The 15,023-nt window shown below is 37.9% G+C and overlaps 1 protein-coding gene and 1 long non-coding RNA gene across 3 annotated transcripts in view; both read left to right on the top strand.

Moving 5' to 3' along the window:
• The first annotated feature begins 944 nt into the window (after window positions 1-944).
• Window positions 945-6,968, top strand: tcf19l (transcription factor 19 (SC1), like). 2 transcript variants are annotated; one of them, XM_039678324.2, is made up of 4 exons: window positions 945-1,102; window positions 2,176-2,789; window positions 3,965-4,880; window positions 5,706-6,968. In XM_039678324.2, the coding sequence occupies exons 2-4, from the start codon at window positions 2,498-2,500 to the stop codon at window positions 6,058-6,060; spliced, it is 1,563 nt and encodes a 520-aa protein (XP_039534258.1). In that variant the 5' UTR covers window positions 945-1,102; window positions 2,176-2,497; the 3' UTR covers window positions 6,061-6,968. The 2 variants fall into 2 exon arrangements, with proteins under 2 accessions (XP_039534258.1, XP_088978991.1); XM_089122865.1 differs by having other exon boundaries at window positions 996-1,117.
• A 501-nt stretch (window positions 6,969-7,469) lies between these two features.
• LOC120483520 (uncharacterized) overlaps window positions 7,470-15,023 on the top strand; it is a 28,673-nt gene continuing 21,119 nt past the window's right edge. The window contains exons 1-2 of the long non-coding RNA XR_005623616.2: window positions 7,470-7,680; window positions 7,772-7,908. This is a non-coding gene — a long non-coding RNA (uncharacterized LOC120483520). The remainder of the gene's footprint in view (window positions 7,681-7,771; window positions 7,909-15,023) is intronic.

Raw genomic sequence — 15,023 nt, 5'->3', positions numbered from 1 at the left:
TTAACAGGCATATAATAGAACCTAGAACCATGAATATTAACAATACTTCACAGTTGTGTACAAAGTATGATGCAGAAGATATTATTTTGGCTGCTTTGTTCATTTAGTATTACATGTGGCTTCATAGTTTAACTTCAAGCACAACTTTAGTTCAACTTTGTTTTTTCCCTTGTGAATGAAAGATGAAAATAATAAATAAAAAAAATGTAAAAATCTCATGGTTGATGTTCTTGTCTGTTTGTTTTTCTATAATGCATAATTACTACTATTTTGAAATTCAATAAACACTATAAACTGCTTGAATCCTTTAGCATTAATATACAGAGGCATGCAGTTATCCAGTAATTCTCATTGGCATTTTTTTAAAGTATTTATATAAATACAATTAATATGTTTAAATAGAAATATGTATTATTTATTTAAATTATTTAATAATTATGGCATAATGAGCGTATCCATCAGAGTGTGTCAGTTATTACATAGCCTAAATTAATCGCAATGATTATGTTAACAACAACAAAAAAGCTCACCTATGGTTAAAAACTTTTTTTCTCTTTTTTTATTAATCATTTATTTACATAATACTAAAGTGAAAAGCTTTACAAACAAGAGCCAGAGGTTCAAGGATTGAAACATATTACATCACATTGGAATTCAAAGAGAAAGACTAATAATAATAATAACTTAAACAGAAAATTAAAAAAGAGGAAGTAAAACAATACTCCCTATAAAAATAAAAAAAATAAGAACTACAAATAAAATAAATAGAAATAGAAATGATATATATATATATAATATATATAATTATATATTTTTTTAGAATTACACACCAAAAGTATTCTCATGTTGCTTCTCAAAAATGAAAAACCCAAACAGAATATCCTTGAAGTACCTATGGAAAAAACCAACAGCATTGTTGACATCAGTCTCCCTCACATCATCGACGGAAGTGGCGTTGATTTTCGCGCAAGGAAACGCGTCCTGGTCCTGGCGCGCCAAATTTCAAAGCACTTCCTGGGGAGAGGAGGCGATAAGATTTACCACGGAGCACAAATAAAAGACACATGTAGCGTTTTACTAAACATATACCTTCATAAATTAGGTATGTCATGCTTTTGTAAGTGTTTTATCATCTTTATGTTCGACGAAATTATATGGTTGTATTTATAAAACCGCTGTTTTCAACTCGCTTTGTGTGACCGTGCTTCATGCGCGAGCCATCCACTGCTCAGCCTTCACAACCACTAACCTTTCTTTTTGTGAAGGTGCTATAGCGAAAAACAAACGTCTGTGCTTTGTAATTACACCGCATGTTTTGTAAACTACTGCTTTGCCACGTTCTTGAGCAATTGTATATGATTTATAGTTTCGTAAGGAAATCTATAGGCTACAATGCATGGTGTAAATCAGAGAATCAGACGGTGTTACTGTATAGACGACGCACAACTAACTTTGACATTTGGTCAAGCTATAAATGATCAGTTTATAGAAATATATGTATTATTCGGGGCAATGCTATGGTCCACGTTGACTAGCAATTGTTTTTTTTTTTGTAAAAGTATTTAATATAATGAAAAAAAGTATTTCTTACGTTCTTTCTTTATTACTGGGTATAAAGATCAATACATCATCTCTAAATATTGTGATGCATAATATAGTTATTAAAATAAACTATATATGAAGAGTTCAGATGCAAAAGCCTCTAAGTGCCATTTGAAATTTTCTTCTAGAATGATCATTTTTATCAAGCTTGTATATTTAAGTTCAGTAATTTCACTTAAATGGCAATGAAGATTACCTATTAATTGTTATTTAAGTGAAATTACTGAACTTAAACATACAAGTTTGATAAAAATCATCATTAAAGAAGAAAATTTCAAATGGCATTTAGAGGCTTTTGCATCTGAACTCTTCATATTAAAAATGTAAATATTTTAACGCACACAACTATGCATGATACATGTGTGTGTATAAATAAATAAATAAATATATATATATATATGTGTGTGTGTGTGTGTGTGTGATATCATGTTAATTTTTATTAGAACTTTGATTTTTGAATGTTCACTGTAGAAATGTTAAAAAAGATTTTGATATGAATAAAATAACATGCAATAAAGAATTTAATATTGGTAATGTGATGTCACTAAAGCGCTGTATTGTTCTGTTTTCCAGAATGAAGAGGAGCATGTGACGGTATCTGACCCGGCACTGCATATTCACTTTTAATACTTCACATAGCTAGAGATTTTGTGCAGAACTCTATCTATCTATCTGTGCTGCTACTTTTTAGTTGTCCTCCAAATATTTTGATAATATCTAGTGTGTCAGATGTTATGTACTTGGCATAATAATTTATTTATAAGGGTCGTACTCAAAAGAGTCTTTCTGAGTATGAGTCTTTGATGGAGGACGTTTAGCCCAGTGTTATGTGATTGGCCCAGCTGTTGCCGGCTGTGTTGCAGATCTTCTCCCCATTTATTTGTGGGATGTCAAAATGTCGTCAGGAGTCCAGCCGTGTTTTCAACTGTTGAGGATTGGATTGTCTCATACAAACAGTAGTAACGCCCATGGAAATGAGTCATCTGACTCTGCGCGTGATTTGTACACTTTCCGGCCCGCTCTGGCCCAGTGTGTGTTTAGGCTGGGACGGGCCACAGAGCTCTGTGACGTCACTCTGGAGTCAATAATCGTGTCCCGTATCCATGCTGAGCTCCATGTGGAAAGAGAAACCGATGCGTCTGGAGAAGAGGGCTGGAAAGTTCAAGTGAAGGACCGCAGCAGCTATGGTGGGTATTATGCTATTTAAAAAAAAATTAATTATATACATGCATATACAATATTTATATATATAATCTATACATGTGTTTGTATATATGTATGTATAATATTATATATATATATACACACATACATACACACGCATGTATAGATTATATATAATATTTTGTGTGTGTGTGTATATATATATATATATATATATATATATATATATATAATTACAGACTTTTATGTTAGGTACGATTAATTATGATTAATCTATTTGACAGCAATACTTTGTAACTCTTTACCCGCCAGCCTTTTAATTATTTTTTTAAGTTGCCAGCGACAACTAGCCTTTTTGTTCATTTTCACAAAATTTTCATGGGCACCAGGATATTTTGTTGTATAAATATCTGAACATACAGAATATCAAAAGAAAGAACAGAGCCTCTGCTTTTAAACTCAATCTGGACATTTCATACGCTAACATTAGGCATATGGTTTTGATGCATATGCTGTTTAATGTTAATATTTTACATATGCATCTGCTATTGCTTTTTTCTAAATTTCATAGCCCCCCTTATACTGTATAACAGTGAAAATTCCAACAGGGGAGAAGTGTTGTCATAAATGATGAAAATTCTGACAATGGTGGGGAAAGAGTTATATTATTTATTATTTCAATATATAAAATATTACAAATGCTATATTTATTGTTTGTTTCTTAAAGGTGCTCTAAGCGATGTCACACGTTTTTATTCCAAAACTTATTCTCCTCACTATCCGCTAGCTTCCTGTCCCCTAAACACACTGTAAAAAAAACCCGGTCTATGCAGACAACCCAGGCTCCACAAATGGCAACAAAAACAAACTGCGGCGACCCATCCACGAAATATAACAAACTGTTTCCAGCCAATAACTGACAAGAAGACCCTGGGGGTGGGGTTTGGGGGGTCAGTGCAGATGAGGAGGAGGGAGGGTCTATCTAGCCTCCGTTTTGATTGAAAATACTTTAAACGTCAAGAAGTCACGTCACCCGACATCGCTTAGAGAACCTTTAATATTTTGCTGTAAATGTATACCCTAATTGTATTTTTATGTGAACATGACCTACACAATTGCATTCTGAGACAAGTGTATATTATTTTATTACAAGCTCTGATGTAAAATATCTTCTAAAAAGTTTCTCTCTGTTCCACAGGCACATGGGTAAATGACATACGCCTTCAACAAGGAGTGTTTAAGGAAATCTTTGATGGCGACACACTCACCATCGGTGGCCAATCAGGACGGGCCAGCCCAGAATTCTACTTCCTCTTCCAGAAAGTACGGGTTCGCCCACTGGACTTTGACGCCATCACTGTGCCCAAAGCGGGTTCCTTCTCATCTGACATTAAGAACCGAATCAGAACGTCCTCGGACCGTAAACCGGACCCCGCCTTGGACATTTCAAAGCTGTCCATCAACAGAGCCACAGTCATCCTCAACTCCATCGGCAGCCTGAGCAAGATGAACGGCAGCTGCTGGACTTTTAAGAAAAGCGAAAAAACGACCAACTTGAACTCTCCGCCATTCAACGCGTTGGCCCCGCCCACAACCCCGCCTCCTTTCCAGGCTGTTGGCGAGATTTCATCCAAGTCTGTCCCGCCGTCTTCAAAAAGCCGACGCAAGTCAGCCCACACGGTTCTGCTGGAAGACGACAGTTCAGACGATCCCGCGGAGGACGGGAGGAGAGTACAAGCAAAGAAAAGACGACGACTTTACAAGTCAGAGTCAGAGGTGTTTCAACCCCCTCTACCCAAACTGGAGCAAAGTTGCCGCTCACAGCTTGATGTGTCGAAACACACCGGCAGCGTTTTCAATGCGGCACCGAACAGGCAGTTCAATCATGTTGTGAACATGAGTCACACCACAGGCAACAGCATCAATTTGACTCCCCACCGCCAGCAGAAACCCTGCTTGTCTGGTCCTGGACGGAGACCAAGGGCAAACAGCTCTCCGATTTACTCTTCCCTGCGGATGGGAAGTGAGAATTACAACCTGACCTCCCCATCAGCCAGGATGAGCAAGACGGACAAGGCGAGGGGGGTGATTTCTCGCTTTCAGGCCTCAACTGGGTGAGTGATACTGGATAGTCACATACAGGAGCCTCACGATCATCAAAAACATGAAAAAAGCTGGAATTTATATTGGAATTTATAATTTATTTGTATAGAAATTTATATACAGTGTATATATATATATATAAATATATATATATATATACATACACACACTGTATATAAATTCCTATACAAATAGTTCATAAATTCCTGATATTCTTAGTGTGTATATATATACTGAGTGTATATATGTATATATACACTCAGTATATCTATACTCAGAATATACTTCATTTCTAGAAATGATCTCAATCTTTATTCTTGTCTGTCTTTATATATATATATATATATATATATATAAATAATATTTCTAAGAGTGAGTATTTTTTTTTCTAATTTATTATTGTATCATTAATATAAAATATCAGGGAATATTCAAGGCCTATATATATATATATATATATATATATATATATATAAAATATTTTAGAATAAAATAATAGAATAAAATTGAATTATTTTTTTTTATTGTAATATAGTGGCTATATATAGATATTAAAGTCATTAATATTTCTTAATGTCAGTAGTATTTTTTTTTCTAATTAATTGCATTTATTAATGTTAAATAGCAGGAAATTTGTGATTAAATTCCAAGCCTGAGAAATTTATGGAAATTAATAAAATCTTTATTCTAAAATAAGGTTTAAAAATATAGAAAGTATATTACAATTGAAATTTCTTTTTATGAAAATGAAGCCATTAAATATTTTAACAATACTATATTTTCTGAATTGATTGCATTCATAAATGTATATTTTTACTGATTTTCTTTTTCTGCAGGCGACGACGTGGAAGGCCTAGAAAACACCCGCTGCCGCCACGGCCTTCCCTGCCATCTCCCTCATCATCATCTTCCTCCAGCTCCTCTTCCTCATCCTCATCCTCTTCTTCCTCTTCTGAAGACGAGGATGATGTTGACATGGGGGTCGCTCAGGGCGTGGAACCGTGCGCAGCGACACACTGTCGTCTCCCGCAGCAGGACACAGTGCAGTGGATCCAGTGTGACGACTGCGACGCCTGGTATCACCTCGACTGCCTGCCACACAAACACAACCGAGACTCGCTGCTGTTCGACCCCAGCGCAGACTTCCACTGCGGATGCCACTCGCCCTCCTCTTCATTCAAGGCTCTGTGATAAACCAAGCTCTCAGACATTGTTGTTATTTCCATCAAATTCATGGCAACTGGCAGATATGTTGCGTCTTGGCATTCACCGTGCGAATGTTGGCGAGTAAATGTTTTCTGCAGTGGTGCTAATTGCTTTGAATGGTGATTTAATCTGATTTGGATCAAATGAGGGTGTTGGATTTGCACACCAGCTTCATGCGCACTGCATCCCATTAGAACTCAGCACTGGATGCTTTCTAACATTTTATGATACATGTATTCCACATACACACGGATGTAATCTAAAAGCTAAAAATCCAAAATATGTATGAATATATTTGTCTTTTTTTGTGGGATTTTATATTTTCAGAAGTATGGATTGATGAATTAAAGAGACTGAGTCTTTGGATTCAAATATCGAGGATGACTTGTATAGGCTTTAACTAGATACTTTACCAACATAATAGCTGGTATGTAATATGTTGTCATTAAATACTGTATGAGAGGTTTTAAATTGGCGATGAGAATATATACGCGTGCAGTTATGAAGATGTGCTGTCTTATTCAATGGTTTCATAAGCATTAATTTCAGAACGGCTAAACCTGAAATCTCTCCAGAAGCGTTTGATTGAATGCGTAAGTGAAGTGCAAACATTTCTATGTACATTTTAACCTTGAAATTTCATCGCACACACGATTGTCAGTGGGTTTTTTTTGTATGGGGCCTGTTATTAAGTCAAGTTTTGATTCTGGTTTGGATTAACCCTGTGTAGATGTATGCCTGTTTATAAGAATAGAATTGCTGTGGTATGAATGTTAAAAGATACTTTCACTGTCTTCACTTTAACTCAACATTCTAAAAACGACAAATGACTTCTGTCACAATGTTTGTCTTGTTGGGAATCAAGGGCTGAATAAAGAATTCTATATTTAAAATATTATTTGTCAGTGTGTAGGGTGCTGTGAGGAGCTGTTAGTAACCAGGACAGTGTTTTTTATATAATAAGAAAACTTAGCTGTCAGTATAAATGTACTATAAGATAAAATAATATTACATGCATTTCTCTATTTTGCAGTCTTGCATGATCTGATTTGAACAAATGTATGAAGATGGGTTAACTTTTCAGCTTTAACTTCAGTCGTTTAGTTGACTAATCGGTCGATGCAATAATGATGTAGTAGACTGACATTCTCATTGGTCGACCAGTAGCTTTTTTATTTTTGTTTTAGAAAGTAATTATCATTGATTTACTCCTTGATATTTATTCTTTTATAAGTAATTATATATTACTGTACTCTAAATATAATTATTAGCTTATGTTTTATCCACAACGTTAAATGCTTTAATTTAGGCTATTTTAACTGCGCCACAGAGTTTAGCGCACCAAGTAGATCACTCGTGAACCGCACCCGTGGCTGCCTGCGCTGCTGCTTCGCGCTCAGGAAAAAATATAATTGGTTTTGCTGCATTGAATAGAACTCTATTTGTTTTGGCTTTATTTGACAAAATGTCCCTCAAATCTAAATCTTTTGTCTGGCTGCATTTTACAAAAAAAAAGACGACAAGACTGTGGAGTGCAAGCTATGCGGCCTAAAGCTAACGTACCACAGCTGCTCAACGACCAATATGGCCGATCACCTAAAAGCGGTAAGCGAGATATTACACGTGTCAGACAGCTTGCTATGTCTAATGTCTAAAAGTTTATTTATATATTTTATTGGTTAATATTATATACTAGGTGCATCCCCAGGCCATGCCACATGCGTCAGGAAGCACCCGGAGCACCACGCAACTGGTGTTGGTCCATCTTTTGTCGGCGAAGAGAAAGGAGGACATCACTAAGAGGATTGTGCATTTCATCGCCCAAGATATGAGGTATATTAAGTATATATATTTTTTTATTATTTTAAATATAAATGTCACTTATAGAGATGAAAATCGGAGAAACACCCTCCGATCCCTGCTTATATCACTTATAAATGTCATGAATGCAGCACTGTTTTTTTTTCCTTCTCATTGCTGGTCCTGCTAAAAACAGAAAAGGTTTTCCTTTGCGTTATGAAAGTAAATCAGAATGATCCCTTTTACATGGAATTGTGGAAATGAATATAAAGGCTGTATTATGGCAGGCCAGTATTGGTGATGATGTCACTTTGTAAAGAAATTACAGACCTTATGTAGCCCCCCCCCAACCCCCCCCCCCCCCCCCCCCCTTTTCAGCGTTGCGCTCGTTGTCTTTTCACTTCCGGTCTGTATTTCTACAGCGATCTTCCATAGGTATGAATGAACTGCTCGTAAAAAAAAATCCCATTCGACATTTGTTTTACCATGCTTATGATAAACATTACAATGGTTATGATAACTTTTGTTAACTCTACAATACTTCACCAGCTAATTACTCCTCGACAGCGATGCCATAGAAATATACAGAACCGGAAGTTCAAAGACAATATTCTTAAGATGACGGCGCCCACGTTTCTCTGGTGCATAAGGTCTATAGACTGAACACACAATGCACACGATGTCACAGTGTTCACAAATTCGCATTTTGGTAGTTTATACAGAGACGACAGCGGAATCGTTTTCAAAAACTTGCACTTTTAATTTTGTTTTCAAAAGTTTGTGTTTTCAGACCCCCAAAACAAACCCAGTTGTAATGCATGGTACAATTAAGTAGCATGAGAAGTAGCTAGTTCAAAAAAGAAAAAAAAAGAAAAGCTTGACGCGCGAGAACTAATGATGTTTGAGCTTCAGCAAGAACCAATGAGGTTCATTCTCGTGTTACGCAGCACGTTTGAGCTTCCGCAAGGACCAATGAGGTTCATTCTCGTGTTGCGCAGCACGTTTGAGCTTCGCAAGGACCAATGCTGTCCATTCACGTGTTACAATGCTGTCGTGTCGCTGGACTGTCTGTCAGGTGGAACCCAGTACAATTCCTCTGACCTTTATGAAGTCTGTGACCTAAATATCTGAATCACCTACTGTCACATCACATCCTGTCCCAATTGTCTATTCCGTGAACATCTCTGTTGTTCTGGGAGGCATTTGTAACAGCTTGTGGGTTTGAGGTCATCGGAGACTCATACCTGTGCATTACAGAGGCTGTCTCTCTGATGGATGGCTTATATTAACTGTTCTCTGCTCAGATAAAGTGAAGCGTGTCTAGTCTTGTGAAATTTCAATAACGCTTTGCACGTCTGGAGGCGGGTATCTGGAGGACTGAGGGTGTTTGATTTGTTATCGTCATTATGTTAAACTCCATATTAAATATATATTTAACTTGAGTCTAAATAATGCAATGAGTATATATTTAAATGTATTATTACACTTTTTTGTTCAATATATGTTTTATGTAATGTGTGTGTGTATATGTATATATATGTGTGTGTGTGTGTGTGTCATATTTAATATACTGTATATACAAAATTAATATAGAATGTAGAATAACAATTAAATATATTAATTTCATATATGAATTACTGTGTATAATTGTTTTGTATATATGAATACACTCACATGCATGTATATTTAAGAAAAATGTGTTATTTATATATAAAATATTTATATATAATATAAATGATGTATATATATACTGATTATACATGCACATTTTTCATAAATATATACATGCGTAAATGTGTATTTATATATACAAAATAATTATACACAGTACACACACACACATATATAATTTATGTGTGTTTACTGTGTATAATTAGATATACAAAATAATTATACACAGTACACACACATAAATTATCTAAACACAAACTTTTTGTTTGGATGCAATTAATTGTTAATTGTTGCCCAGCACTCATATAAAACAATAATAATATATATAATAATAATAATTATATATATATATATATATATATATATATAGATATATATTAGTTCTGTCAAATTGATTAATCACATCTAACATACATTTTGTAAATACTATATATATATATTATATATATATTAGTTCTGTCAAATTGATTAATCACATCTAACATACATTTTGTAAATACTATATATATATATATGTGTGTGTGTGTGTAATATACAGTATACACACACACACACACATATATATTTCATGTTACCTTTTTTTGAATTTCTTAATCTGAGCATAATTAACATTAATATTTCTTTTTTTCTAATTAAAATTAATATTTCTTTGAAGGGAATTATGATCATTTTTTAACAACATTTAATATTTAATGAATTTTATTAATGTAAATGATAATGATATTCATCAATTAATAATGAACTAATTTAAAAATAACCTCCATAATACATTTGCACTGCCGAATGATCTATTATTAATGTTATTTATGTGTCCAGCTCTGAGCACAGGGAATTCTTTTATTATATATATAAGTACATCCTCCTGTGACTAGATTCCTGAACGTAAATTCACCCGTCGTCTACACCTGTCCTTATATGTACAGGGCCGTTGGGTTGCCATGTCAACCTGACATCTGTGTAGCGTGTACGTTATCAAGGAGAGATAAAACAGAGGTGTGAAATCTTTTCAGGTTCTTCCTAATGAGGGCAATGGATTGCAGTCTGTCCGTGTTGCCATGGCGATGCTTTTTGCAGTCAATGGAAGTGTGTGGCAGGCAGGACCTATAAGACAGAGACAAATGTTAGAAGAAAAAAAACAAACTGATGCGAAGACAAAGATGAATACTGCTGTGCTAGTTAAGAGTCAGATTAAGCTAGTAGGGATGAAGCGAAATATAACGGCTTAAAGAGGAAGATTAATGCACATGCCAGCTTCCTTTCGCCACCAGAGGGCAGTCTTGTCACATTAGCCTGAGCCGTAATATAATTTATATCCCTGGTGTTCAAATGTGGCATGTACCTCGTCTCACACTGTTTGTGCAACAGACATGAATGAGACTATAATTATAAAGGTACGTTACTACTTTACTAATCAATCTAACACGCTCAAACAAAAACAGATGAAACATTCCCACAGAGCTAGCGTGAATGAAATCAAAATGAACAATTCTTATTTTTTATGCACCACTGCATTATTTATTGTAAATGATTAATCCGCACACATCATCATTGTTTTAAAAGTAAAACCCAGTGCCCTCATAATCTTTAATCAAAATAGCTTCCTCTTCATCATCTCTTCTCTTCTCTTAATCATCTCTTCTCTGATGATGTGTTTACTGGCGTGAGGGCGGGGCAACATGTCACTCACATGAGATCAGGTGTGTTCGACTTCACGCAGCTCTGCGCAGAGCGATCTGACTTGAAAAAATGCATGACATTTAGAAATTTTCTCCGACTTGATGCAGCGCCGACAACACGTGAGTGTGACATATGCCATCAAAGTACCGCGAGAGCGTTTCGAGAGTAGCCGGAGGACTCAAGAGCATCTGCACAAGCTCTGATGACGTCACAGCTGTTCCACGATTCGCTGGTTCTCTTACGAGAGGCTCTCTCGTATTGCGTAAGTTAATACGGGAAAGATTGGTAACGCTTCCTTTTACAGTCCAGTTACCCTTTTAAATACTCTGTACTTATTTTAGTAACTACAATTACTGGGTAATAACTAGTACTAACCCTAAACCTACCCCTGTTCCATGTACTTACCTTATATTAGCCAGTACTATACTGTAAAAGGAAGCGTTACCGAAAGATTAATCTTTTCGAGATATTGAAGGCCAAAAATATCCTTAATTTTGTATTCATTGTCAACGCAGTGCAGCAGCTTGCAGACCTAGAGTAGGCTGTCTAGCGTGCTCATAGGCTGCCCTGCGGGAACTGCAACAGCCTACTACTGAGCCCGACGTGACATCACATCCAATGAAGGGCGCTCGCGCCTTCACAGCGTCATAGCCCGCAAGAATGGGCGTGGCTTAGCGTATATAAGCAGGGCTCGGAGGCTGTTTCTCCGATTTTCATCTCTTCAGCGACGCTCTACACATCGCTGGATCTAGAGAGAAGCCGCCGCCGTTGAGAAAACGTCAAGACAGCTTAGGACGGCGCCCGAAGAAGCCGGCCGTCTTCGCCACCTTCAGCCATCTGTGCAAGCTACGCTTCCTGTCTAAAAGAGCAGCGATCATCTTTTTCAAGATGCCTCGCACTTCCTGCGGCTCGTTCAGAGCCCCACTCAGCGACGGAGACTCTCTGCCTGGGCTAGGAACACGCAGCTCTCGCCCTCTCAAGGGTTTGTGAGCTCTGCGACACACTTCCGATGTCGACCCTGCGGGCTCGGCTCGAAGTGTTTAACCCCCAAGCTGTCACTCCGCCCTTTGCAGGACAGCGCAAATGAAGCGCCATTCTCAAAGGCCGCCGGAGCCTGTGGCCACCGCGATCGCTGGACTTTCTCCCTTCAGCTTCGCTCTCGCCTTTTCCGCCTCCCCTCACAGACGTGGAGCTGCCGCACTGCTGTCGTTTCTGAATGGAGACGCGCCTCTGAAAGCTGTTCTAATCACGCATGTGCCAGGCCACCTGAACGACGGCCCAGACAAATTAGCCAGGGACAACGTTCCCCCAACGTTCCCAGCTCCCTCTACCAGATGCGTCTAAATGGTCTGTGTTCACCAAATGTGGGGTCATGTGGGGTCTTGTGGCTGCTCAGTTTTCCTACAAGAGCTGTTGGATAAGGGAAGGTCCCCATCCAGGCTTAAAGTCTACGTGGCAGCCGTTGCAGCGTTCGCAGAGTCGATGCGCGGCCGGTCACTAGGGAAAAACGAGCTTGTCATCCGCTTCCTTAGAGGAGCCAGAAGGATGAACCTTCCGCGCCCCCCGTTGGTTCCTATGTGGGATCTTTCGTTGGTCCTCGAGGCCCTGAAAGCTTTTACCTTTGAACCACTAGATTCCATGGAGTTAAAGTACCTGTCACTCAAAACCGTTTTTATGACAAGTCTGTCATCAGTTAAACGTGTCCCCCTGTCCGTTAGCGCTGCGTGTCTTGAGTTCGGGCCAAATGACTCGAAAGTCATCCTCAAAACTAGACTTGTTCCTAAAGTGATTGGCACTCCTTTCAGAGTGCAGATCATTCCTCTATCGGCTCTGCCATCATCCGATAGCGAGAGCAATGTCAATCTCCTCTACCCAGTCAGGGCGCTTAGGGTATACACTGCACGCCCCGCCCCTTTCAGGCGCTCGGAGCAGCTTTTCGTTTCGTTTGGTGGGAGCACCAAGGGTCTCGACGCCTCGAAACAAAGCCTGCCCAGATGGATTGTGGACGCTATAGCTGCCGCTTACGTGTCGAAGGTCGAAACAAACCTATCGACTAATAGCAAACCACAACCATCCGATAATGTCCCCAGTGGACAAAATCAAGTCCTACCATTCACATTTTCTTGTTCAAAAATCTGTTTCACTCAGATATACAGCTTTATCACAACTTCAGTTTCTTCCCTACTGTTTATCAAGGATCAAAGCCATAGAGAATTGAGGGAGATGTATTTTGACAACCAGAACGTGTTAATGAGGGAATGACCTCCTTGCCTCTGATAATGGTGTCCTCAGTCTTCTGATTCTTTTAGCTTTTTAACATTCTGTATTCCTATCTAGTCTAACTGTTATCAGTATTACGGGAATTGTCCTTCAAGCTCATATCTCTCAGACAGGCAACAATTCATTATACACACAAATCTCGTTATGTCAGACAGTGGAGTCCCTCAAGGTTCTGTTCTTGGTCCACTTCTATTTTTAATCTACATGCTTCTGGATCAGATCATCCACCGTCAGGGTCTTAATTTACACAGTTATGCTGATGATACACAAATCTATCTTTCTGCTTAGCCTAATTCTGTTTTTTCTCTCCCTCCCATTACATCCTATATGATCTCAAAGCATGGATGGCTCCAAACTGCTTAAAACTGAATACTGAAAAAAAAAAACAGTAATCTTGTTAATAGGCTCTAAATCTCTTTTTTTCTGCCAACATGAATTCTCTATTCATATTGCCAGTTTTAGTTTGTCCTTACTACATGCAAATTTGGGGTTATATAAATTTTGACCCCATCGGTTACCACTACAAATAGGAAATAGGAAAAAGAGGCTACAATTTGCAAGAGCTCACCAAAATTGGACAGTTTAAGACTGGAAAAATGTTGCCTGGTCTGATGAGTCTCGATTTCTGTTGAAACATTCAGATGGTAGAGTCAGAATTTGGCGTAAACAGAATGAGAACATGGATCCATCATGCCTTGTTACCACTGTACAGGCTGGTGGTGGTGGTGTAATGGTGTGGGGGATGTTTTCTTGGCACACTGTAGGCCCCTTAGTGCCAATTGGGCATCGTTTAAATGCCACGGCCTATCTGAGCATTGTTTCTGACCATGTCCATCCCTTTATGGCCACCCATCCTCTGATGGCTACTTCCAGCAGGATAATACACCATGTCACAAAGCTCGAATCATTTCAAATTGGTTCTTGAACATGACAATGAGTTCACCATCCTAAAATGGCCCCCACAGTCACCAGATCTCAACCCAATAGAGCATCTTTGGGATGTGGTGGAACGGGAGCTTTGTGCCCTGGATGTGCATCCCACAAATCTCCAACAACTGCATGATGCTGTCCTTTCAATATGGGCCAACATTTATAAAGAATGCTTTCAGCACCTTGTTGAATCAATGCCACGTAGAATTAAGGCAGTTCTGAAGTCGAAAGGAGGTCAAACACAGTATTAGTATGGTGTTCCTAATAAACCTTTAGGTGAGTGTATATATACATTGTCTTCAGAAAAGACAAAAATTTTGGTCCCCTGTTAACCTCACTATAGAAAACATTTGAAAAAATTAGTGTAACAACTAAAAGTATTTGAAAACTCACTTCTCAGTTTATTATTTTATTAGCTATTTTGCAGAATTTAATTATATTCATTCATATAGACGATATAATATCGAGCCTATCATGCAGCAGCATAAAAATGCAATATAATGTTTAATTTAAACTGAAAAGCAGGTATTAACAACCTGACAGCTAAAGCGCGACGGACCGCAGGCAGACTGAGGTTATCAGAACATGCT

Source organism: Pimephales promelas, chromosome 18 (assembly GCF_988280905.1).
Source record: "Pimephales promelas chromosome 18, fPimPro1.hap1.1, whole genome shotgun sequence".
In the NCBI taxonomy this organism is placed as follows: domain Eukaryota; kingdom Metazoa; phylum Chordata; class Actinopteri; order Cypriniformes; family Leuciscidae; genus Pimephales; species Pimephales promelas.
This window is presented reverse-complemented; position numbering and strand designations above follow the sequence as displayed.